The 25585-nt window shown below is 47.0% G+C and overlaps 2 protein-coding genes across 2 annotated transcripts in view; one reads left to right on the plus strand and one right to left on the minus strand.

The window, feature by feature from the left end:
• Window positions 1–747: 747 nt before the first annotated feature.
• Window positions 748–1398, minus strand: LOC101991531. Its single transcript, XM_005348917.1, has one exon. The coding sequence runs from the start codon at window positions 1396–1398 to the stop codon at window positions 748–750; it is 651 nt and encodes a 216-aa protein (XP_005348974.1).
• Window positions 1399–2021: 623 nt separating this feature from the next.
• The window catches only part of Dusp10 (dual specificity phosphatase 10), a 39814-nt gene continuing 16250 nt past the window's right edge, over window positions 2022–25585 (plus strand). Inside the window, exons 1-2 of the mRNA XM_005348823.2 lie at window positions 2022–2124; window positions 4256–5107. Coding sequence (XP_005348880.1) covers window positions 4297–5107 — 811 coding nt within the window. The 5' untranslated portion in view covers window positions 2022–2124; window positions 4256–4296. The remainder of the gene's footprint in view (window positions 2125–4255; window positions 5108–25585) is intronic.

Consider the following 25585-nt stretch of genomic DNA (forward strand, 5'->3'; position numbering starts at 1 on the left):
CTCACCCCTTCCAATGCTTTCTGTCTACATAGAACCTCCTCCTACCCTCCCCCAGTTATTCACACAAGTACCTTTTCACCTCCCGCCACAGGGAAATTCACGTTTTATAGGTACACATATAAACACAGGGAATCTGACTGGACAGACAAAAGTCAGATTCAATACTTAGAACTCAAAGCGTGAATGGGGACCTCCACCGCCTCCAGTAACTTTACTCAGATAGTCCCAGACATTTCAACTACAAGCACCTACAAAGTCTGGAAACTTCTTTTCTGGCCTCTATGAAAAGCACATACAGCCTATCTCGCTATCCTGACCTTACTGGTTCTCAAAGATCTAAGGACCAAATTGTGTGTCCTGGACACTCATGAGCTGACCTTCAGGGGTCCGTGTGTGGGTTTAGGTGTAACACGGGCTACACAAAAATCTTTTTGGCAACACCAGTGTGCACTCAAGGGAGATCAGTCAGTCCATAGAGGGCCAGCCAAGGTGAGGGTTCTGATTCTAGTTCGAACCTTCTGATTCTATATCGACACTTAATTCAGTGGCAAAAGAATGTTTGGGGTCTAAAGCATGCCTTCGAACACTTCTCGTTAGTAAGGACAGCTGAACCTTCCACAGAGCAGATAATGTTTTATTCCACTTCAATTACTTCACATATTGGTCTTCTTCTCTGAGCTAGGAGGGGGTAGGGAAGTATAAAAAGCTCTATTGCTTCAGGATTCTTTGATCTATCTTCGTCATAGTTCATCTAAGCTTTTCCACTCCTTTGAATTCCAGGGTCACTCTTCTGCAGGTTCCCTGATATTTTTCTGGCGAGGCACTGGCAGACTTGCTCAATTTCCCATTTCTCTTCCCTGGACACAGGCTGCGACCAGGGACCCCTCTGATGGCCAAAGATCGGGGAACCGGGAGACCAGGCATTGGCTCCTCTATGCTCCTCAAGCGCCGCTCATTCTGGCTGTTCATCCGAAACTCGACGTCCTTCGCGCTTGCAGTTCCAAGCTGGCGGTCCTTAGCTCGCCGAGGGCCCTGCGCCACCAAGGGCCGACGGCCCAGCACCTTGGGGCGGATGGACTGCGAGCGAAAAGACACTGCGATCTGGGAGGAGGGTGGGGGCCGTTGCCGGGGCTGTGGCGCTTGCTGGACGCTCGACTGGCCCGGCCACGCCCGGCTCTGCCGGATGGCGCCCATGCGCCCCCTGTGGCCGCTGGAGGGGAGCCAAGCCTCCTCCTCCGCGTAGCTCTCCGGGGTGCCACCCTCGGGTTCGTAGTCGGGCTCCTGCGAACAGGCTGGGGACGGCGGGGGAGTGACCGGGGCACGGAAGTAGGGAAACAGGAGCACTGCGCGCAGCCTCCGGGCAGGAGAGCAGTAGGGCAGCCGGAGAGGCAGCGACATCTGCGGGCCGGGCCAAGCGGGGCTGCGGGGAGGCCGGCCCTGTGCGCGCTCACGTCCCGCGTGGCGCTGTCACGGCCATGGAGGCACCCGGCTTCGAGTCTCCCCCGGCCTCGGGAAAGTTGGCCGGACACTTCGGAGCCTCCACCCCGAGTCACGGGGTAGAATGGAGACCCCCCGCGAGGCCCGTGCCCGCACCAGGTGGCGTGGGAGGGTCCGGTACGCAGAAAGAACCAGTTTCAGCCGGAGTGGCCAGCGCAAGCCATTGACACTTCAGTCCCGGGAAGGGTTAACCGGGTCCTACCGCCTAGGTTTACAAGTAAATAGAGAACTGCTGGTCCGCGCGGGCCCGGGCTGGCTCTTTTAAGTTTTTGATTGGTTGCCAATGACATCACCGCCCGCGTTCTAACACACCAAACCCACAAGCGCGTCTGAGCGGGCCGCCTTCCCGCGGTGAGGCCACGCCCCTTTCTCCGCCCTCTCGGCCGCCTATTGGCCACAGGCCACTGTGAGGTAGCGGGCGGCGGCCTCTGTATCCTCATTGGCGCAGTGCGACGTCGCTCGGAGGAGGCCCCGCCCACTCCGAAGCTTACATTTACGCTGTAGCAAAAGAGAAAGTAACTCTGTGTTGCTGCTGGGGATCAATGAAGCTGAGTGAATGGGGGCGCACTGCGCGAGCGCATAGCTGGAGCGGGCGCCAGATGGTGGAGGGCTACGCTTATTGATGAAGTAAGTGGAAGTCATTGCGGCCACTCAGAACCCGAGGCTGGAGGGTCCCGTGTGGTTTGTGTGTGTGTGTGTGAGCGTGCGTGTGTGTGTGTGAGACAGAGACAGATCCACATCAGGTAAGGAAGGTCCTAAGGTTTAGGCTCTTGGGTCTGGTTGCCTTGGGATAAAGAGAGGAAATGAGTTTTGGTTCGGTTAGATGCTTTTGTGGCAGTTTTCAAAGCCTAAGGCTTTGCTGATGCGCAGCGGTGGCCAGGAAGGGGGATGCTAAGTGCCCCAGGAGTGAGGAAGAAACATTCTCTAACCACTTGGGTTTTTTTTTTTCCTCCAGTCCCTGTTTTGTGGTAAAAGGGAGACTAGCGAGGAACAGAATAAGGGGAAAGCGCTATTTTTGTGGGAGGTTTCCCCTGACCAGACTGGATGGCTTTGGAGCTATCTGCTGCAAGGATGCAGATCTCGGTGCACTCTGAGCCTGTGTGCAAGCCGCGCACGCACTCAGTGTGGAGGTGCCGGTCCCAGCCTGTCTCTGGGAGCACATTCTTGGGTCCTGCTCCTAGGGAATGGGCTACTGATCCCGGACGTCCCCTACAAGATAACACGATAGCAAAGACTTTGACAGCATTCATGGTCTAACTGGGACACAGTTAAGCTTCTGGAATAGTACTCGCCCTGAAAAAAAAATACTACGCAAGGGAGGCAGACAGGCAGGGAGGGAAGTGGGGAGGGAGGGAGGAAAGCAAGAGGTTGAACCCTTTGCTCCCATCCAAAGGTGGGTGAGAGAAACCTGAGTCAGTGGGGATATACCGACATGGGTAGGTACGTGCTCCTGTGTGTTCTTGTGTGGATTCCGCCGGTGACACTTTGGCTCGGTGTCAGAGAACGGTGACGGTCATGAGTAGACCGATGATCCATGCATGTTTTTCCAGACCAATTTTAAAGTTCGTTTAGGTGAGTGGCTCTTGCTTGGGCTTTGATTTCTTTGCTGTGTGCATGTCTAGTAGAGGAGTCAGAATGGCTGTGCCTAGGAAGAGGGAAGTGACCCATTGCAGGCACCCTGGGGGGTGGCAGAGGTAACCCTGTGGGCACCACTTCCCAGCTTCTTAATTGGTCTGTCTGAGGGACAAGTGGAGTTGCCCTCATGGAATCCATACTGTCTCCAAGAAGGATATCAGTATAGGACTGAAAAAAAATCTCTTATATTTGTCACTTAAATGGATGAAAAGCAAACCCTTCTTTGCTTAGGTGCTTAGGGGTGCAGCACAGGGAAGGGCGAGCAACAGTGAGAGGGGGCAAGGGAGAATGGGTCAGCCTGGGTTGGGGTTCCCAGACCTGCCTGACTCATTTGGAGACATAGTTTTAGGACAGTTGTTCACATTGAAAGGGGGATGTAGGACTTGATTTAGAAGAGGCTCGCAGAAGACATGTAAGCTTTGAATAGGGCCGTGTTTAGCTTTTCGAAGGAGCTACTAGAACTGGAAAGCAAGCAAAGATTAGCGGCTAGCCTTGCCGGCTGACTTAGGGAGACACATTCCTGATTTGCAGGAAGTTGACATCTGCCCCGATGTAAATTTAGCTACCATGCACTTCTGTGCATCTCTGTGAGCCCTGACAATGCGCTCGCTTATCTCTTTGCCTTGGCCATGGGTAAAGAAATGAAATAGAGTGCATGCATCCCTATGTGTGCAGGGAGGACAAATGCATCCATCACAGGTGTAATACCCATCACAGGTGTAATACCCGTCACAGGTGCAATACCCGTCACAGGTGAAATATCTTTCTGCCCAGGAGCGGAGGCTCAGAGAAAATCTGCCTGATTCTCTGTACCTTTACCTTCACTAAGGCTGAACTCTATGATTAGGGTCCATGAAAGGATGTCGATTACCATTTCTGGCATCACTTCCAAATTTAACCTTCAACTTAGCATAAGCATGGATGGGGGTCCCTCAAGGATGCATCCTCTCTGAATAGATAGATCAAAGTGAATTTCAGGCCTTGATAATACCACGACCAAGGACACCTAGGAGGACTCTGACTTTGCTCAGAGATATGCAGAAGTCTTTCCCAGGGATTGGATGAGACTGCCTTTTGTGTCATGTGACTTTATTCTTTCTTTCCTTCTTCCCCTTCTTTACAGACACTTGAGTTCTTCTTGAATTGCCAGTTTTCAGCCTCCTCATGCCTCCATCTCCTTTAGACGACAGGGTAGTAGTGACACTGTCTAGGCCTGTCCGACCTCAGGATCTCAACCTTTGTTTAGACTCTAGCTACCTTGGCTCTGCCACCCCAGGCAGCAGTAGCCACCCTCCCGTCATTGCCACCGCCGTTGTGACCCTCAAGGCTGCGAATCTGACGTATATGCCCTCATCCAGCGGCTCTGCCCGCTCCCTGAATTGTGGATGCAGCAGTACTAGCTGCTGCACTGTGGCAACCTACGACAAGGATCACCAAGCCCAGACTCAAGCTATTGCCGCAGGCGCTGCCACCACCGCCATAGGAACCTCGACCACCTGCCCTGCTTACCAGATGGTCAACAGCAATGAGAACACAGGCTCTTTAAGTCCATCGGGTGGGGTGGGTAGCCCTGTGTCAGGGACTCCCAAGCAGCTAGCCAGCATCAAAATCATCTACCCCAATGACCTAGCGAAGAAGATGACCAAGTGCAGCAAGAGTCACCTGTCCAGCCAGGGTCCTGTCATCATTGACTGCAGGCCTTTCATGGAGTACAATAAGAGTCATATCCAAGGAGCTGTCCACATTAATTGTGCCGATAAGATCAGCCGGCGGAGGCTGCAGCAGGGCAAGATCACTGTCCTAGACTTGATTTCCTGTAGGGAAGGCAAAGACTCTTTCAAGAGGATCTTTTCCAAAGAAATTATTGTTTATGATGAGAATACCAATGAACCGAGCCGAGTGATGCCGTCCCAGCCGCTTCACATAGTCCTCGAGTCCCTGAAGAGAGAAGGCAAAGAACCCGTGGTATTGAAAGGTAATGATCCCCACCCACTTCCTCAAATACTGTCCTGGTCAGTTAGGTTCACTCCAGAGATTCTCTTAGAAGTGGCAGCCTTCTCTTTCCCCTACCCCCCAGACACCATGAACCAAAATCGCCTTTCTTCTTCTCTTTTCTTCTACCCTTTTTAAAAATGTTAGTATAGTAAGAAAATCCAAGTAGCAATGAGTTGATATCCAGATCTGAGTCCCCAGCCTTGATCTGACTTATGTTTTGTTCATATTTCACCTGATATGGTTTTCAAAAGATGCTTTGTATTTGTACAACCAAGGTGGTATCTCAAGTCATGGCTTCTCTGGGAGCTCTGTTTCAGTCTGTGACTGGTTGGAAAGTCTTTGTTTCTCAAGAACTAACTGAAGTGGATGGCCCAGAGGAGGAGGCAGTATCTATGGCACATACCAAATAAATCTGCGGGTGCCAGTTCTTTGTGTGAGAAACTCTTGATGTTTCTCACCTGTCTGATTGTCTTGACTTTCATATTGCCTATAAAGTTATCTTCAACCAAGGCAGAAATTTTTATTTTAAATCCATATTGAAATTGTGACTTCTCCAAATACATCCATTCCTTAAGGAAAGCTCCAAGGGGATGGAGATTTGAAGTGCCCTGCAACCTTTTGTTCTTTCTGGCGTCAACTGACAACAATTGACTTCTGGTTCTTCCCAAGGAGGAGTCATGCATCACTTTCCCTTCATGTGATGATTGGAACCCTCAAAAGGAATGAATGACCCACTGTCTCTGAGCTGCTTCCATAAGTGTTGCCCTGGCCTTGCCCATCTTGTCCTCCAATGCTGTCCTTTGGGCTCTAAACATGACTCTTTTGATAGTGTCTACATGGTCGTGATGGAGAGTGATAACTGTCTTTGTTTTGTTTTGAGCCACTGGGGAGTGGGTCATGTCGCAGCCCACTTGCTCATCTTTGCTCTTCAGCACTGTCCTTTTGGGGTCTAAGCATCGTTCTTCTGATAGTGTGTACTGGTCATGATGGAGAGTGATAGCTACCCTTGTTTGTGTTTTGAGCCACTGGGGAATGGGGTGTGCTACATCTCCAGCCAATGTCCTAAAGTGTTGTTGATATCAGTGTTGCTAGGTTCCTTTGAGCACTTTTCATATTTAAGTTGGAGCAGGCTGCTTAGGTAAGCAAGTGAGGATTTGTCTTTGTGGGATAGCTATGTGCATTCTCCTTTTCTCTCAAGTGATGGAGACTGTCTTGCTCTTAGAAACACAGTTTAGTTACCTTTTGCTATGTGATGTACCTTCCCGCTTTTGGTTATCTTTGCAGACAAGTGTCACGAAGACACAGCTCTCCTTGGGGCATGTGGGTTCACAGTTAGTTCTACACAGTTCTAGAAGCCCTGGGCACTGTTATGATGGTGGCAGTATGTTTTCTTAGAGCCACAGATATGTCAGGGTTCTGCAGTGGAGCTCTGTTCTTCATTCTGAATTCTTACTGGGTTGGCTTTTAGAATCCCCCAGGGACTTTAACCCTGCCAGGCTTCTCCCAGCGTGATCTTGTCTTGTCTTTTTTTGCAGATGAGAAAACACCATCTACAAATTCCCCAACTGTAAACAGTTTGTCTTGGTTCACCAAGACAAATAGCTTTGCCAGGCTTCTTTTTTCTCCCATGGTTGGGATAGGTTTGGTAAAAATCAGCCTTTTTCTATAGGTTATCTAAGAATTAGCAAGAAACCTCACTTTATGATGACCCTGAACTTGAACACGGGGCTGATTGGGAGGTGTAGTGAATCGTATCCTCTCTCTGGCTATGGAGCTTGGTGGGTGAAGGGGTGGCCTATCAGTTGCTGAGAAAAGTCTCTCCTGGGGACCAATGAGGAAGAAGGGGTTCCTCCGTGCCTTTCCTGTAGACACATCTGAGGATTCCTGCAGCCTGGACTTGCTTGCTCATCAATGTCAGTAAGACTGCCTCAATGGGGCGGGGCTGGTCACACAGCTGACCTCACCACCAGGCGCCCTGGGCAGCTGCGCTGAGGGCTAGTCATTTCGGATTGGTGCGACACCGTGGCGGCCAGCTTGGAAGACGCTCTGGTGGTAGAGGTTGGGTTATTTGTAGTTTTGGGGGGGATTTTTTTCTTCAAATACCTTGGAATTTGATTGAAGATATATAGTTCACGGTCTGTTGTCTTCCTTGATATCATTATTAGTTTGGTACCTTTGGGAGGAATGGCCTAAAATCAGGATCACATTAGGGAAAAGGAAAGGGAGATGGACTATTGGGTTTCCCTGTTGTCCTCTTGTCTGGTCAAACCGGAGGTTAGTTTCAGGGTGTCTTGGAAGTGAAGGATGAGGTGTGCTTCTCTCAACAAGCATGGTGTGTAGCTTTTCCTAGGTTCTTGAGTGGAAGAAGCAGACCATCCTGGTCTTGCTTGTCATCTGAGGTTTATTTTAGGGTTCCTCTTGTTGGTGATCTAAGATCGTATTTCAGCTAGTTGGGGAATGGAACCACTTTGGGATTAGTGCATTGTGTAGGGAGCGTGTGGCTGATGGGGTGGGAGTAGATGGCTAGAATGTATATGGTCGGAAGTCCTCAGGCCTTGTTGGTTTATTTTCAGAGATGCCGGATCCATCTGAGACTTTGGTTCGTGTTTGTAAACACTGGTTGCTACCCTCCCTGTTCAACTTTTATGTCCCTCAGTTTCAATGCCATGTTCTCCATTTTTGGAGCTGCCCATCTGGTCCAGTGGCGACTGGGTTGCCATTTTAGTCAGGCAGTGTCAGGTTGGGGTGAAACTGATCAGGGGCACAGAAGCCCCTGGATTAAGTTACAGTTCTAATTTATAGTCCCCGCCCTACTATGACCTAGGTCCGAGTCTGTGTCTCGTTCTTAACCATTGAAGGGTACATGGCATCAGACCCTTGTCTGGTCAACTTCATCTCAGTGACCCAAAAGAATAAATCTTTAGGGATTTAGTCTTTGAAAGAGCTGCACCCTTTCCCACCCAATGCTGGGTGTTTTAATCAACTACATACAACTTGGTTTCTGGGCTAAGAAAGAAGGCTGGACAACCCTTGACCTTCTAAAATGAGAATGGCTGTTTTTTGCTGTCCTGTTTGTAAGGCTACCTTCCTTTTCAGCAATGCTGGCTTCAGGAAAATTCTTTGTCCTTTATGTGTGTGGGAAGGGCAAGTCTCCTACCACCCCCTCCCTCAGGGCAACCTAGGTCTTTAGAATTTAATGATCAAAAATTTCAAACATTCAGAAAAGTATTGACGTATACAACGAACACCTTTATTCCTACCAACCAGATTAAACTTGTGTTTTCCCCATTTGCCTTCCCTTCTTTGTTTTTGTAATATTCTATATTTCAAAACAGTAGTCTGATGTTTAGAGTTAACATTGTATGTTTAATTGAGCTGGGAGTATTTTATAGGTTGGTATTGACATTTTTCCATGCTAAATAATTAGTGTCAAATACCTGCCCATGAGTATCCTTAAAAAGGTAGCATGCCACTGTTAGTGACTGGCTCTAAGTCTAAGGAAAGGCTTCCCTCCCCCCTCCAGGAGACCCCTCAGGGCGTCTGTCTCCGCCTGTGTAGTGGTATGTCAGAGGCCAGGCCTGAACATGCTGCGTGCTGTTACAAAGCAACGATAGACTGTCTGCTGCGGATTTTTCCGGCTCTGCTCTCTTCCAGAGGCTTTTTGAAGGGGCTGAGGGGTGTGTCGGGGGGCGGTGACTGTAAAGACAGCTGACAGAGTCACAGGGAATCAGGTTGATATGAAAAATGTCCTCCTACTCTCTCCTTTGCATTTTCATATTAGAAATATTTTATGTTAAGATATACAAACATGGTTGAACCATTTTTCATTGTAAAGATGGCATGTGCATAAAAATCTAGTCTTAGAAAAAATATGTAAGTTCATGTTACAGATACCACTCCCCCCAAAAAAACAACCCCAAACCTTCCTGAATCTCCCCTGAACAAAGAGCAAAGTTTGTTACAGATACCACTCCCCCCCCCCCAAAAAAAAACCCCAAACCTTCCTGAATCTCCCCTGAACAAAGAGCAAAGTTGGTCTAACATTTTCCCTTACTCAAAACTGATTCTGGAATATGCATTAGGAAGCGGAGTCGCATGGCACTGAATGGCTGTGCTCAGAAATCAGAGACCCTGTGAAGAAATTCTTATTCTGCTTTCTTTTGGGAAAGCACTGGATCTCCCTCCCCTTTCTTTGTCTGGGATGTGATGATGCTCTTTGAGACACGTCTCCAACACAGACTTATTTTATTCTTGTTATTCTGAATTCCTGACGAATGCTCAAGAGTAAATGCCGAACACTAGCTCTGTCAGAAAAAGCAGAGAAATGTAGGGAGAAGAGCCCGAGGTCTCTGGGTTCCTCCATTCTGTGTCCTTGGGCAAGTTGCTTCAGCCTTCAGCTCCCTGGCTTCCTCATTTGTAAAGGAGGGGCACCCAACAGCGCTTAGGAATTCAGTAAGTGATGGCTTGCTTGCCAAGTGTTCAGTAGATCTCTGTGTCTGTCCCTACGTACAGCTCAGCATTATTTCTGTGAGTTGAAATGTGTAAGGGAAAAGAGAGTTTGTGCGCTTTCTCGAGGGAGCATAACAGCCTAGGTATAGCTCTGTGTGTGTGTGTGTGTGTGTGTGTGTGTGTGTGTGTGTGTGTGTGTGTTGCTAGGGCCTAAAAATAACTTGGTGACTGTTACCTAATTTAAGTAGCATACAGTTGTGCCAAGTAATTGCAAAAACATGTTGGGTCAAGAGGCTGAGTGATTTGGGCATACCCTAGAATTATTTATTTGTAGGGGACTTTAGCAAAGCGGGACGATAAATCTGTCCGGCTGATGTCCTAGGGAGAAGAGTGAAAGTAGAAAACTTTTCAACTTTGTTTTCTCTGGCCTCGCCTCGATTTATTTTTGGAAGGATTGTAGTCTGCCTATAAAAGGGTAGATGGAAGGAGGAGGGGGTGTGGGCTGCTGCGGCCCTGAGTGGCACAGAGGAGCTGGAGTATGGGGGAAATGGGGGGAGAAGGGGACTTGATGTTTGCTCGTTTTTCTGAGTGGCTCCTGAGTGCTCCCCTGAAGGACTACAGACTTGCCGCTGCCCTCCTCTGCCTCACTGCAGTGCAAGTGAAAGACCAATGGACTTGCGCGCTCCCCACTTCCTCTGCTCCTTAGAGTCAGGTTTTTCCCATGATACTACAGTGCATACACTTAGGGAGCTCAGGTGGCCCCTCAAGAGCGGCCTCTCAGAGGCTTGGGTTTGCTCTATGTGAGAATGGATAGGTCCCGATGATGCAGGATAATGGAGAGGAAGCACATACGGAGTGGTCGATGCAGTTCTCACTAAGTCAGGCCTCATGGCCTTTGAGATGCTTCTGTCACTTTAGCAGAGGGAAGGGCAAGTTGGTCTCGACTGAGGACTGTGGGTCTTTACCAGTTCAGATCTGTGAACTGAACCGGGTTCAGCCACCTGGCTTATCAAAGATGAGTTCAGGAAACGTGGTAGAGGTGGGTAGTAGTTACTGATTACAAACGTTAATTACAGGCAGGAAACCAACAGGAAAACAACCTACCTAGTTTGAGTGCCTGTTTCTCCAGCAGGCACAAGCAAGGAACAGGCTGAAAAGGTGCGCTTTGCTTCCCTGCTTAGTCCACTTGGGACAGCCTATCCGGAGGTCCGACAAGATCATAAGGGTAGAAGAGGTCCCTGGGCAGAGACCGTCAGAGGCCAGAGAAGCCAGAACATGTTTCTTTACATCCACTGCTGGGATCTATAGTCACCTCCGTCCTCCAAGATCCCCAGAGAGCAGTTTAGACAGGAATTTATTTATTTATTTATTTATTTATTTATTTATTTATTTATTTATTTATGTATTTATTTATTTATTTATTTTCTTTAGACATAAGTTATATCACGAGGCAGTGTTTAGGCAACTTCATCACTGATACCAGAGGCTAACTCCACACTGAAGGTATCCTGCTGGTTTTTGTTCTGAGACTGAGTCACCGTGGAGCGCAGGCTAGCCTTGAACTTGCGGCACTCATTCCCTTGCCTCCTCTCCCAAGTGCCACGGCAAGATTTTGAAAAGCACCCCAAATGATTTTAGTGCACAGTGAAACTGAAAAACCATTGATCTAGTTCAAGCTCGTTATGTAGTTATGGAAATGAAGCCTACAGAGGTTTATGACTAATCCAAGGTCACGTGCATTGTTAATTCCACAGCCTTGGTCCTTGCTGCTAAAATAGGTCTTGCTGGGCCCTGATATATGTGTGTACATTATCATCACATAGTAGCAACATCCAGTGTGTCGGGTCAAACATTAAATAAAATAATTTACGTAGCGGTTTTGAAAACTAGTGCCTGTCTTTTCTGTTTTCAAGCTTTCGTTCAGAACAGAAGCAACAACAAAGATGATGTCCAAGGCAACCAGTGTGCTTCAGATTTCACCTGGGTCCTGGAAATATGGGCCAACTACTAGCACTGACTCAGTCCCATCTTCTAAGGAACTTAATGGTTTTTTTTTGTTTTTTTTTTCGAGACAGGGTTTCTCTGTGGTTTTGGAGCCTGTTCTGGAACCTGGCTCTGTAGACCAGGCTGGCCTCGAACTCACAGAGATCCGCCTGCCTCTGCCTCCCGAGTGCTGGGATTAAAGGCGTGCACCACCACTGCCCGGCAGGAACTTAATGTTTTAAGGAAGACTAAAAAAAAAAAAATGCCAAGATACATCTGAAAGTGATATCTAGGTGTAGAGTACTTGCCCAGGAGGTGTGAGGCCCGGGGTTTGAGCCTCAGAGCTGCAAGCCAAAAACAAAGAGACAGATAAGTAAAGCATCTCAGATGCTAACAGCTCTTATGCAGGTGGCGTCATAGTGGTCCAACCTGGTGGGCAGAGAGATTCAGCCGTAGGTCTCATAACTACTAGTAGTCCCTTCTTGTGTGAGGCACTGTGTGGAGTTGGGAAATCTGCTGTTAGTGCCTGCGGTCTGCATGCTAGGAAGAGAACATCCAGACAAGGCCAGATTTCCTGTAGCCTTACATTAGATGTGTGTGTGTGTGTGTGTGTGTTTGTATGAGTGTGAGAGTATGTGAGTGTGTAAGCGTGTGCATGTGTGTGAGACTGTGTGTGTATGTGTGTGAGAATGTGTGTAAGAGTATATGTGTGTGAGAAAGAGTATGTGTGTATATGAGAGAGAGAACGTGTGTGTATAAGTGTGAGAATGTGTGTGTGTGAGAGAGAGAGCGTGTGTGTGTGTGTGTGTATATGAGTGTGAAAATGTGTATGTGTGTATGTGAGAGAGAGAGAGAGAGTGTGTGTGTTCCTCATCCCCAGCTTGTTCAGGGAATAGTTTATCTTCAGGAAATGTTCTGCTAAGTACATTTGTATTTTCTCAGCTTTCTTTTTCGAGAATGACTTTAACTTTCTCTAAGCACACTATGGGCCTATAGCATTTCTTTCCAAGGCTGTGGCCTAAAAAGAAAGAATTTGCTGTTTTTTAATGATGGAAAGGGAAATATTACATGCTCCTTCTGCCTCCAGAGTTCGGGGTAGACAGGGCTCCTCTGTGTAACAGAGTGGAACTCTGTCATTTGAGCCTCGCTGCTTTGGATGTGTTTCTGATAGAGACAAGACCTGTATTTAATTTCACCATGTGTCCTTTGTGAGAAAAAGGACGCATGAGGTAAACAGACCAGCTCAACAGTGCTTCAGAGACAGGGTTTTGGCCTGTTCTTATTTTTTATGTTTTCAAGTGCCATCCTGAGGTATGAGGCCAGATGAAAATGCAGTTCTCTTTGGCTCCTAAGCCTCCTTTGTTTCCCCCTAACTGATGAAGATTCTAGTATTCATTCCTTTTTCCTGTTGCTATGAGAAGATGCTCTAGCCTGAAGCCAGGGAAGGTTTGATACACAGTTTATTGTGGTGGGGAAGGCGTGGTAGCCGAAGCCTGAGGCAGCTGCTCACATCACGTCCGCAGTCAGGAAGCAGCGAGCTTGGATGCTTGGAAGCAGCTTGCTTTCTCTGTTGTCTCCACATACTGTGTGTGCTACTGATTTAGATTCCGATCTTACTAATCCAGAAAAATTAAAGGGAAGAACAAACAATAAGTTTTCAAGTTTGTCTTGTAGGTAGTTGAAATTCTGTCTCAAAAAAACTTTAATTGTAGAATAAATAAAAGGCGTGTTTTGTATTCAGCTTGCTAATGCTATCTGATCATGATGTCTTTCCTGTAGATGCTTTCATCCAGAACCAAAGAACAAAATCTTAGCATCATTTTTGTTTTGAGGATCTATCTGTATCAGATATCATTACTTAAAAGTTAGTGAATTTGTATTCCCTCCTACTGGCAAGATCCATATTCTGTCTGGCTTAAAGAAAAAGAAGGTTGAGTTTGCTTTGCATAGGAAATAAGCTGTGGCCTCTTAGAGCTTTCACAGGAGAGGAAATTACCTCCTAAATATCTGTTCCACGTCTCACCTCTCACCGCTGGAATGAAATAGCCCGCAGAAGGCAGTGCGAGGGAGGAAGGCTCTGTTGTGGCTTCCAGTTTGACAAAGGCTGTCGTGGTGAGGGAGGCCTGGTGGCAGGAACATGAGGCTGCTTACTCTTGCTGGACTCTCCAGACTCTTTCAGGTGGCCTGGTCCTCCTCTCTCCATAGTTACATCTTTGTGGAACATCCTTCCGGACACATCAGGGGTGTATCTTCCCAGATGATTCTTAATCCAGCCGTCCCCAGTCTGTCCCTCATCAGCCTGGTACCCTACACATCGCTAGCAAACCATACATCCTTGTTCTTCCCTGGCAAAGCAGAAGTGCCTTTCCAGAAAGAAAGTGGGTGTAGACCCGACACATTATCTGACTTCTTTAGTGTTTTAGTCTTGTCAAAAGTCTCCGCCCAGCCTCACCCGAGGCTTGAATTTCATGGAAAGCAAAACAAAGTCCAACTGTTCTTTGTATTTCCAGAAAAGGTTTTACCTTCTTGTCTTACACAATGAGAAGGACCCCACTGATCATCTGTTGCTCACTTCTGGTACCAAGCATAAAGAAAACACGCCTGGTCCAGGGGTGACGTCAGGTCCATTTTGCTTGTGAGGACCTTTAATTTATCTCACACATTGCAGTAGGCACTCTGCCGACTTTATCTTGTGTCTGAAGTAAGAAGCAGGGCCTTGCTGCCCAGTTCAGTACCTTAAGGAATAAATCTCACACCCTTTGAGTCACAGCCCTGAGGTCCACTACTGCTGCACGAAATCGTACCAGATGTTGCTACTGGAAAGAGAGAAGAAGAAATCTGATGAAAAGGGGGTGGGGCAAGAGGAGTGGCCGGAAAAAGCCAACCTGAAGATAAGAGGTGATAGCTATGGACCTCAGGGTCTAGACTGAGCTGACTGCTTCCCTCTTGAAATGCTAAGACTAGAGTAAACTTCTTAGGGGACCATTACTGAAGAAAAGGGAATCATTTTCTTGGGTCTTGTCTTTCTTATTACAGCGTTCTGTTTTTTAAATGGTAAAGTTTTGAAAAATGAGTCGTGTGATTCTCTGAATGTGATGTTTTAATGTGCCATCCCAGTTACTGACTGGCTTGTACCAGGTTTTGAGTTCAATCCCCAGAGAGGGTGGTGCAAGAAAGAACAGGGGTGGGATGCACATTTGGTGGTGGTGCATTTGACAAGCATGCCAAGGACCTTGGTGAATTCCCAGCAAGCTGTTCTTTTGATGTCAAGTCTGAGGTCTATCATATTCCTATTTGAAAGTGGGCTGTGGGTCTTTTGGATGAGAGTTTTATCTCAGAGGTGTCTCTTCCCTTCCCCAATTTCCTTAGCTATCCTCAAGGGAAAGTGGCCTGCTCTGTCCTGAGAGCTAATTTTGCAAGTGCTATTAACCCAGGTTATATCCCAGACTCTGCAGGTGTGAAGCTAGTCGCGTCAGCAGAACGTGTGCTTGGTCCCTGAGACTCCATCCCTGAGTGCCCAGCTCTGTGGCTTGTGCTGTCTCGTTAGTGGGGATTGGGATGCTGATTGCAAGCTTTCCATTCTGGGTCTGAGGCTTGGGTGTCGAGCGGGCTTGTGAATTCTCTGAGACAAGCCCCCAGAGTCACGCCGTCAAACTGTTGTCTGGTTGCTGGATTTTGACGGCTCCGTTCCTGTTCTTTCTCAGTCTGCTCTCCCCTTCTGCAGTCCAAGGCTGAGATACCACTAGAGGGTGGAGGGAGTGGGTAGACAGATGGTCTCGGGAGCCTGTCTTGAGAGTAGCATGGTCTTAGGCTGGCTCCTGTCTCTGGATCAGGCACTCAGCTTCACATATTGGAAACAAGGGTACTCAGAAACTACCTATAAGTGTCACTGAGTCACCCCAGACACCTCAGGTCCTGCAGAGGTAGGGTGGAGGGAGGTAAGTGCCTGGCATCATCTGCAGGGGTGAAGGGAGGTGAGTACAAGCCATCCTGGGGATAGTGGGACGGGGTAGAAAATCTAAAACTTTAAAGTTATCTTTAGTCGGAGAAGTAAAATCACCCCTTTAATAAAGTTTCCAGTAGACTTTGGGTTGGGAAGTTTTCACATCTGCGTGACGTTTTTCTGCACATGGCAGCCTCTGCAGCCTGTGAAATCTTCAATGCCTATGCTGCTTGTAGTCCTGCCTCATCAAGCATTTGGTCGCTATATATGCTAGGTTTAAAAAAGACAAAAAGGGCTCCTTGGAGTGTTCCATTAAACCTGGACTTCTTCTAAAAAAAAAAAAGACAAAAAGGTATTTTCACAAAGTATGTTAGGATACAGTTAAAAAAGTCCCTCTTGAGATCTCTGTCTCTTTCTGGAAACTGAATATTTAATATTTCCCCAAGAAGATACAGGTAGCTTATAGTTCAGAATGTTTTAAAGCCCCCGGGGGAACATCATTCTTTTGCATGTTTTTAAGTCATATTAAATAGGCAAAGCCTGTTAATCAGGTCACTCTGTGATTTCTTTACTTTTTTTTTGGTTTCTTAACTCTCTTTATCTTCCCCTTCTCTTTTCCCCTTTTCTCTTATCCTTCCCTTTCTCCCTCCTCCCTCCTTCCCTGTCTTAGACTTCCTTTCTCCTCTCTCCCTCTCTTTTAACAAGTTTTCACAAAGCCCAGGCTTGCCTTGTATTCTCAGTGTTGCCAAGGATGGCCTTGAACCTCTTTTTCCCCTGCTTGCTCCTCCCAGCTGCTGAGGCTGTAATCACTACCGCACCACTGTACCTGACCCTCACTGATGAGCTATTGAGTGAATCATGACTCTGCCTTGCCTCCCATACTATTCAACCTCCCTATTAGAAATGTATTTATTTTCTTCAGAGGAAGTGGAGCTTGGTGGTTAGGAGCCAAGATTCTGGGGCAGATTGCTGACTTGGACTTCTGACCATGTGATTTCACACTTGGCCAAGTGAACTTCTCTGTTCCTCAGCTGCCAGCCACGTCTATGGAAATGGGGATGGTGATGATGTTCTCACAGGATGGGGATGGGGAGGATAAGGCAAGTAGTTGTATATTTAAGTGCTGTAAACAATGTCTGTAAAAGCTGATATTGGTTAAAAAGCCACTGTAATTATAGTATTAAATATCTATAGTAATAAGCCGCCCACTCTTTTTTTTTTTAAATGAGTAATATTAAGTAGCTTCATTCCATAAAACAATCTGACATCACTACTAAGCAATAAGGAAACTTTGCTGCTTGTGGTATCTTGTTTCAATGTTTGGGAAAGACTCAGCATTTTGGTGAGGAGGACAGACTACTACACAGGTCCCTTTTTTTTTTTTCTGAATTGGTGCTATGCTGGAGAAGTAAATGCAATTTCCCTTTAAGAAAACTGCAGAAAATTCAGTGCTAGTAAAAGTCGTTGATACACACTTACTGTTAGAACATTAAGAACGTTTTAGAATGGAAAAAAAACAGAGCTGTGCTAATCCTGCCCTGACCACCCTGGTTTCATTTTTACATATTCTCTTCATTCCTTACCCATATATGTGCATGTTTGGCAGATTCTCATATAGAAACTCCATCTGATTCTCATTCTGTATGTTGCAGGCTCTGACTTCCTGCATGCTCGTCATAGAGTTTCTTCTCCAGTGTTGGCATCTGCCTAGTGGCCACATTCTGCTTAACCAATTTGCCTTTTAATGGAAGTTACACTTGTAGCCAGGTTTTTAGACAGAGAACATTCTGGAGGGAATTCGCTGCTTCAGAAACTTCTCCACGTTCCTCCAACCCCTCTTAGAGAAAGTGCTAGCCTTCAGCCTGTTGGGAGTTATCTATTCTACTGACCTAAGTCACTTTCGCTTTTTAGTTCCTGCTTTCCCCCTCATAATGCAAGATCTAGCCACCAATCAAAGTCCTCAGCTTTAAGGGAAGTCCCCATCGTTGACCCATTGCCCTTTGGGTCAGTTCTGTGTGTATGGCACATATGCTCTGATATGTGGCCCATGATCCTGAGTTTGTTCTTTGGGCGTAGTTTGGATGTCCTAAGCAACCAGATAGTCTATGGAAATAAAAGAGCCAGGGCCACAGACAGCCCACTGTCTGAATCACTCACAGTTTTACACTGTTGATAAAACACATTATTGCACGTGTGTGTGTGTGTGTGTGTGTGTGTGTGTGTGTGTGTGTGTATACATACGTACACAAGTCACAGCACAGCCGTGGAGGTCCGAAGACAACCTACAAGAGTCTGTTCTCATTTTCTACCATGTGGGTCCCAGGATCTGAGGTTATCAAGCTTGGCAGCAAATTCCTTTACCCTCTGAGATATCTCATTGACCTTGCTAAAGCACATTAAAAAGTCAGTGAGAACAGGAAGAGCTAGACTCTGTGAGATGCTAAGTCTGTGCATCTATTTCCCCCGTGCTCCATTTTTGGGGTACACCACTAAAGTCCCCAAAGCAAATACAGAAACGCAAGAGCACGGATATAATCAGAATGGAAAGAATTCCCATCAGTTCTTTTTTTTTTTTTTTTTTTTGCAAAGGTAAAATACCTTTAAATAGGAGATAGGAGCTAATTCTCTAACAGATAATTAGCTTGTCTTCCTTGATAAAGTACAAGTTGGGTTAAATTTATTATAATTAGTTTTGCATGTCATCTAAAAGTCCACTTACCTGCCCTTCTTAGGTGGATCTCTTCATTCTTAGCTGAAGGACAGCCAGAAGTGCAGTCCTCTGTGCTGAGAGTTCATGGACCTAGATGGAGGCAGGGGAGGATGGTGCCTAGCAGCCTCCCACAGATAGGGGCTGTGGATGTAAAGTGCTACCATCAGCAAGCGTTGAGCTTTCTGACTGATGGAGGGTGTGCGCGTGTGTGTGCGTGTGACTCAGTTGGCCCCAGCTCCTTCCTACGTCTCCGTTCTTTCTCTTTAGCCATCCAGAGCTCTTGAGCCTTCTGCATCTGGCCACACGGGGCGTCTTCCAGGGGTCTTTGCCCATCAAAGGCCTTTATGCCTGGCTACTTGATTTTCAAGGGTTAAAATAATTTGCTGAGGAGATATAAGGACCTGGGAACAGAACACACTGTAGTTAATGAATTGGAGTATTATTTACCAGAGAAAAGAGTGGCAATTTTACATCTTGGGGGAGATAGCTGAGTTTCTGGTACAATGTAGCTGATAGAAGTTCTAATTTTTGCAATTGGCTGTTAACTATATTGAGTTTTGTTATTGGTCATTAGCTCATGTGAACACATATACATACATACATACACACATACATAAATACATACACATGTTCTTTCTACTAATATGGGCAGTTAGTGGTGGTACTTGGGAGGCAGAGACAGGCGAATCTCTGTGAGTTCGAGGTCAGCTTGGTCTACAGAGCGAGTTCCAGGACAGGCTCCAGAGAAACCCTATCACGAAAACGTCTGCCTCCACAAAAGGTGGACAGATAGTAATAACTTTGGCACTCGGCAGGGACTTACTTAATATGGACGACACCTGTACCTGAGCCATCTTCTCCTGGTAGCTGTGCGCTACCTGACTCTGGGGTATGTGGAGACTGGGCTAGTCAACAAGCCTAGTCAGCAGCTAGTCAGCAGCTAGTCGGAGCTGACCTGAGTCATACGTATTGGATTTCCAAACATGGGTTGCAATGTAAGAGACTCAGTTGAGTGTTGAAATGATAATAGTTTGGTAAAATATATTATCACCGTTAATTTTGGCCTGTTTCCTTTTTACAATTTTCAGTGTCGTGACTAGAAAAATAGTCTTGCTGTGTAATAGCTTGCTTTTCTATTCAGCGAGGGTGATCTTTGTATAACTGTTACCACTACTTAATAGAGGCTGGGAGCAGCTAAAGGACTCACTCAGTGTCACATGGGACAGTCACATGAAGCCTAGACTGACTCTCGGGTCCGTGGTCTTCTCACTAGGGAATTGTTGTAAATCTACTTTTCTGCCCTTTGCCCCTGATTTCTGAGAGATGACCTCTCACCCTCTGGAATCTCCAGAGCGATAAGGATGCCTTCCTTGCTCCTGCCCAGCCCCTTGGCTCACACCTGGGTTGATGGTAATGAGATGACTCAGGGGCATGAGCTGGTCCTCTATCAGGAGGGCCAGCCCTGTGACTGGAGGACTGGAGGCTTGGAATGTATCCAACCTCTGCAGAAGAGGCAAGCTAGATGGAGGATTAAGTTCAGTCACGGGCGGATGATGAATCTATTCCAACTGCACCTAACGAAACACTAACACAAACCGTGGCCTCTCGCGCTTGGCTCCTTGTACACACAGGGACACATCAGCAGGATGGAGCGTCTGGATTTCAGGGCACTGAACACAGACCTGCCCTCTTTGGGATATTCTCAGACCTGCACGGTGTGCCCCTTCCTTTAGCTGGTCCTGATTTGCATCCTTCCTAATGAAACCATAGGCACACGCCTAAGTGCAATTCCTGCATTCGGTGAATCTTTCTCGTGAATTCTTGAACCCGAAGGGAAGCAGAGAATTCATAACGTGGGTCAGTGGCCTGGCAAAGCCCTGCTCTTGCTCCTGGCATGTTTCAACGTGAGTTCAGTCATGTTGGGGACTGTGGCCTTCAACCAGAGTCAACCATGGAGTCTGTTGTCAGGGCTGCATTGCAGTATTTTAAGAATAAACTGCCTCTTGGCGTCTGCTTGAAGGTCCCGGTGTTATGAGAACATCCCAGCACTTGGTAAAGTATCTAGACTTGCTTGTCTCCCTAGCCTCATTTCCTTGGTGACAACATTCAGCTTGGGACTACTGCTTCAGAGTGCAAGGCTTTCGCGACAGCAGGCAGACCCATGATACTTCCGGGCCCAAGACCTTCCAGGCTGCAACCTTTGGGAGCTTGCTTCTCTATTACAGCTCCTAGGTATCACCACATGGATGTGGTGCCCTGTACATGCTGGCCTCTCCTCGTTAGCAGAAATTCTTGAATATTGATGTTGAGATTGTGTCCTTTCAGGAAACTGATGTAAGGGATTCTCCTTGTTTGATCATTTGTACTGTTAGGGTTCATCATACTTCATGTGGTATATCTTACTATGTTTCATAAACACAGCATCAAATCCAACAGGGCCTTCTGTTTGGACACCCCTCTTTGCTATCTTAGCCATGATCCTGAATGTTTGTTCTTGTCTATTTTGTTTTGCTTTCTCCTTCTGGTTAAAATAGACATGGTCTCCCCTCGTGTTGGACCTAGCCATTATTTTTCAGCCATGCGCAGACCAGTCTTGTCCGGCAAAACCTTTCTTGGCCCGTGATGGGGCCACCCTGGAAGGTTGGTTTTCTAAGAAATGAAAAGAAAAGCTCTGTCATTAATAGGAGGGAGAGTTCCTTCCTGCAAGTAACGAATGAAACAAACAGGTTTTGGAGTTGTGAGGTCTCCTGAAACACTGGTGCACGGTGACTTACAATCTGCTTAACTTGTGCTGATCCTGGGCACTGTGCGCTCTGCTACCAATGCAGGTTTGTGTTTTAAGTCCAGCCTCTGCCTCCCAGGGATGCTCAGATTTTTCTGTGGGTGCTGGGATCTGAACTCCCATTCTCATACTTACCCAGGAAGCATTTTATCCATTGAGCTGCCTCTCCTTATCTTTGATAATGTGATTTTAAGTGACCTCACATGTAAATAACCAGCCCACAGATTCAGGGTTAATAAGGCAAATAAGAGGGACCCTGGAAAATGCCTCCTGGCAGATCTGGTATTGCGGTTCTTCAGTGGGAAGTGGGGGAATGAATTGGAGCCACTGAGTCAGTGAAGACTGTCCTGAGTGCCTGTGATTGTTGATTCTGTTTAGGTGGAAGAGCTGCCAGGTGAATGCATGCCTCATGAGTGTGTGCTGAACTGACTCCAGGGCCGCCTGGCCTGTTCCCTGACTTCTCTCAGCCTATGCGACCCTCATGATCCTTCTCCCTCACAACTTCTTTCCATCCATCTCTGTCACCCATCGCTCATGAAGAATGTCCAAAGATGAGAGGCATAGGAGAGGAAGGAAGGGGCTAGGGGCCACCAAGTGTGATGTATGCAGTTCTCAAGTCCCACCTGGGGGTCCTTCGTCACACAGAGGGCTTGACACTGGCCCTTTGCCTCCTCCTCAGCCTGGAGCAGCAGGACTCACCTGTCCCCCCCAGCTGCTTGCGTGAGTCATGGCCTGTGGCATCATCCGGGCCAGGCTCCTAGTGTTCTCAGAACATTCTGGCGTTGATGCTTTGCTACGGTTTCTTCCAATGTTCCTCATTCTCATCCCTTCTTTTCTCTCCAATTAGATTTATCTTTGGGGACTATTTTTAATCTCCCAGATCCCTAGCATAATGCAGAACAACACGTAATTAATGGCCCTTTCTGGCTCATTCCGATGTTCATTTCATCTAAAAATATTTAATGAGCACTTGCTATTCAGAGCAGACGGTACAGAGTGAATACTCGCGATCTCTCTGAATAACTCATTTAGTAGTAGTTCATTTAATTATTGCATCAACCCTGCTTCCCATTGATGCTCTACTTTACCCAGAAGGTACCTAGGCTATGAAGATGCCAAACAACCTTCCCAAGCCTGGACTGAAGAGGTGTGGGTCAGCCTGCCACCAGCACACTGGGCGGACATGCCCTGCTTCCTCCGAGACTGATAGCACCTGGGCTTTCCTGGGCTCCACTTCTTAGTAATAATAAAAAGTAAAAGGTGACATCAATAATTTCAGATAGCGGCAGATGTTCTGAGGATAATAAAATGCCACGATATGGTCAAAGAGTGAGCTGAGGGCATAGTTGTAACTCAGATGTCAGGGAAGAGCCTTCTTGAAGACCATATTTGCCAAGCCCTGTGTCACTGAGGAAGCCTGTGTCTTCATGCTGTCTGCTCTTCTAGGGTTACGATATGGTGGCGTGTGACTCTCAAGGGTCCATGTGTTGGAAATGTCTTCCCCAACTTGGTGATGTTGCAAAGTTGTGGCACCTCATAGGAGGTCACCTTGGGCCACTGCCCTTGGAAGAGCATGACGTTGATTTTGTGGAATCCTGAGGGAATCGTTATAAAAATATAAATAAAATAGGAGGAGGAAGTATCAAGCCCAGCCCCTCTGTTACCCTGGGATTCTGTCACCCTTATTCACCTGTCAGTGATGTGACCCAGCCAAGGTGACCTTCACTAGAGGTAGTGCCATACTGTTTAGTCTCTGAAACCGAGAACTCAACAAACCTCTTTTCTTTACACCCAGCCTCAATCATTTTGTTCTGGGAACAGAAAACAGACTCCTACCCACTTCTCCCCCATCCAGACTGCTTCTGTGGAGGCCTTCTCTACTCCTCAAACAGCCTGCAGCCGATAGCAGCTGGTTGCTCTAACATTTAACACAATTATGACACCATCCTTGGAGATGGTGTCAGATCTCACAGGTCAGAGACCCCAAACCACAAGAACTCCCCAACTCCTGGTACCAGTGGCAAGTCCCAGGCTGTGGCTTGTGCTTGTGACCAACTAGTCATAAATCAAAGTTCCCACACCTCATTCTCTAGATTTGATCAGTTTGACATGACAACTCACAGAAGTCGGGGGAGCCTCTATATGGCCTTACAATTAGAAAGGATATTGTAAAGCATGCACAGGAACAGGCAGATAGCAGGGATGTGTTAGACAAAGTGAGGGAGGGACATGCCGCTCGTGTGTCCTAGGCAGGGATGCCCGTCTCTCCAGTCATTTCCACATCGCCCAACCGTCTGGAAGCTCCCCAGACCTTGTTCTTTTGCGTTTTTATGGGGTTCTCATTAAGTAGGAACAATTGATTAAATTCTTGGCCATAGGTGAGCAATTCAATTTCATCTTCATCTTTAGATCAAGATTGAGGCCTGGAGCTGAAATTCCCTAGCCTCTAACTCTGCTTTGTACTTCCCCATGATAGCAGCTCCACACAGAGGTGTTAAGGGCTCCCAGACCACCAGTCACTCTGTTAGCTATTAGCATATAAATAGTCACTCTTGCCTCTTTGGAGTTTGAGGGGTTGTAGAAGCCCGGTGGATAGCAGGAGTTAGACAGTGTATTGCCTAGTACCACAGTATAACGTTGAGGGAATCCTGGAAGAACGACCAGCAAACACTGAAGGCCCTGGAACAGTTAGATCATGTAGGCCTCATATCTCCCCAACTGTCTGTTCTTGCTATGGACCTGGTTTGTGCTGCAGCAAGGCTTCATTGCGCTTACAAAATGCTCAAGGGGAAGAAACTTAAGGATTGTCCATGGGCCTGATTCAAGAGGTTGGCAATGCATGCCATAAGATAGAACCCAGGGTCCCTTCAGTCTGCAAAGAAGGGCTGCTCCTTGAGTCCTGCCTTGAGGGAGTCTTCCTCTCTGTGTTGTGTTGGGCATGGTCTCCAGGGATGTGCCTGTGAAGTCCCATAGTGCCTGATGTGGGGTGCACACCGGGTCAGTTCTCTCTTCTTTGTCTCCCAGGCTGCAATGACTGTTACTTGTGTGCTTCTCCAGTAACCTTGAGACCCTAGCACAGCTTCTTGGAGACAGGCAGGCTTTTGTGGTTGGGCCATAATGCAGTAAACCATATGAGGACATCCCAGCTTTTGACCTGATACTATAATCTGGCACTACGCTGCCCAGCATCAGAGGTTTCCAGACCCTCCTTCTCTTGCTGTAAACAGATACTGTGCCTCACTTCAGTTTGACCTTGCCAAGCTCAGCCATTGTGGGGTGATCTGACGGTGGCACTTGGTGCAGAGACAGCTTCTACCTTCTCTTTCTGGCAGTTGATGGTTAATACTTACCCTTGCTAACTAGCCTCGCCAAATATAGACTTTAGACCGGATTTAAGGAAACTGTTGCTATACTTTTTGTGGACTGAACACACTGGCTCAAGAAAGCACACAGAATTGTGATAGCCATTTGAGTCTTTCCCTTGTCACTTCCTGAATTCCCCCAAGCCAAAGCCCTTTGACCTTCAGAGCATTCCAGAATCCACGGTTGTATGCCATTATTGGAGTGTGTGGTGTTCTTCAAAACAAGTTAAGTGGCTTATGCATTTGACTGGCCATTTCCATACATCGCCATAACCATGGGTTCCAATCCAGACCTCACTTACAAACCTTATCTCGTGTCCTGCTTCTCCCCCCTCTTCCTCTTATCATAGATTATTTTTGATGACCTTCTCCGAATGCAATTTCCATTGGGAATATTTCACGGTAGAAGAATGTAGTCTCTTGAGGTTTACTCTTGACATTTCTGGGGATTTATTTAATCGGACTTTACTTTAATCCCGCTGGGAAACATATTTTTACTGTGAAGTTGTGATGTGTTTAATTTGAGGCCTAAGATAAATGTGGTCTTGGGAGAGGAGGCTGTGCATCATAGATGGTGAAGCAAGTTCTCCTTTTGTGCCGCAGGCTAATAATGGACGGCGTTAGCCCTTTGTTTGTTTAGCAATGCTTTATTATTTAAGCTGCTTCTTCCCTGAAAAGCAAAGAACGTTTGCCCCCTCTGCAGAGAAGTCAATGAGCGGCGTGGAGTGGGGCAGGTCGTTCAGCTCTGGGAAAAATCTATGGCTTTATTCTCTAGCACCAATAGTAGCTTCCTCCTGTCAGCCTTGTGGTGTGCCCTTGGTGTGCCCCTTCTCCTCTCGATTAACCAGGGAGCACAGAGTTTTAACGCAGTACAGAACACTCTCCCAAACACACAAAAAGTCTCTATCAAGGACTATTCTTGGCTCAGAAAGATGGCCCAGGGAAGGCGTGAACTGGGGTTGGTCCATGATGACGTTGAGGAATGTCTTTGAAAAAGGATGACTTCTGTGATTGCTGCCAGCAAGTGAAACTAAAGTTCTAGACGGTTCTATGAGCTTGCTTCTTATGGGCTTGCCAGGTGATTTAGGTATATCTCCCCCTCCCCGTGCTGCCTGACATCTTGGCCTTGAACCATTTCTGGCTTGAATTGACCCTAGGAGCCTTGTTCTTAGCACACGAGTTCTGGTGTGACTCTTGAAAAGTAGGTACTATAATATACACACACATAT

The sequence above is a fragment of the Microtus ochrogaster genome, chromosome 6, assembly GCF_000317375.1.
Source record: "Microtus ochrogaster isolate Prairie Vole_2 chromosome 6, MicOch1.0, whole genome shotgun sequence".
NCBI lineage: Eukaryota > Metazoa > Chordata > Mammalia > Rodentia > Cricetidae > Microtus > Microtus ochrogaster.

Bases quoted from the DNA above. Each gene is read 5' to 3' on its own strand.
- LOC101991531 (XM_005348917.1), bottom strand. From the start codon at position 1,398: ATGTCGCTGCCTCTCCGGCTGCCCTACTGCTCTCCTGCCCGGAGGCTG.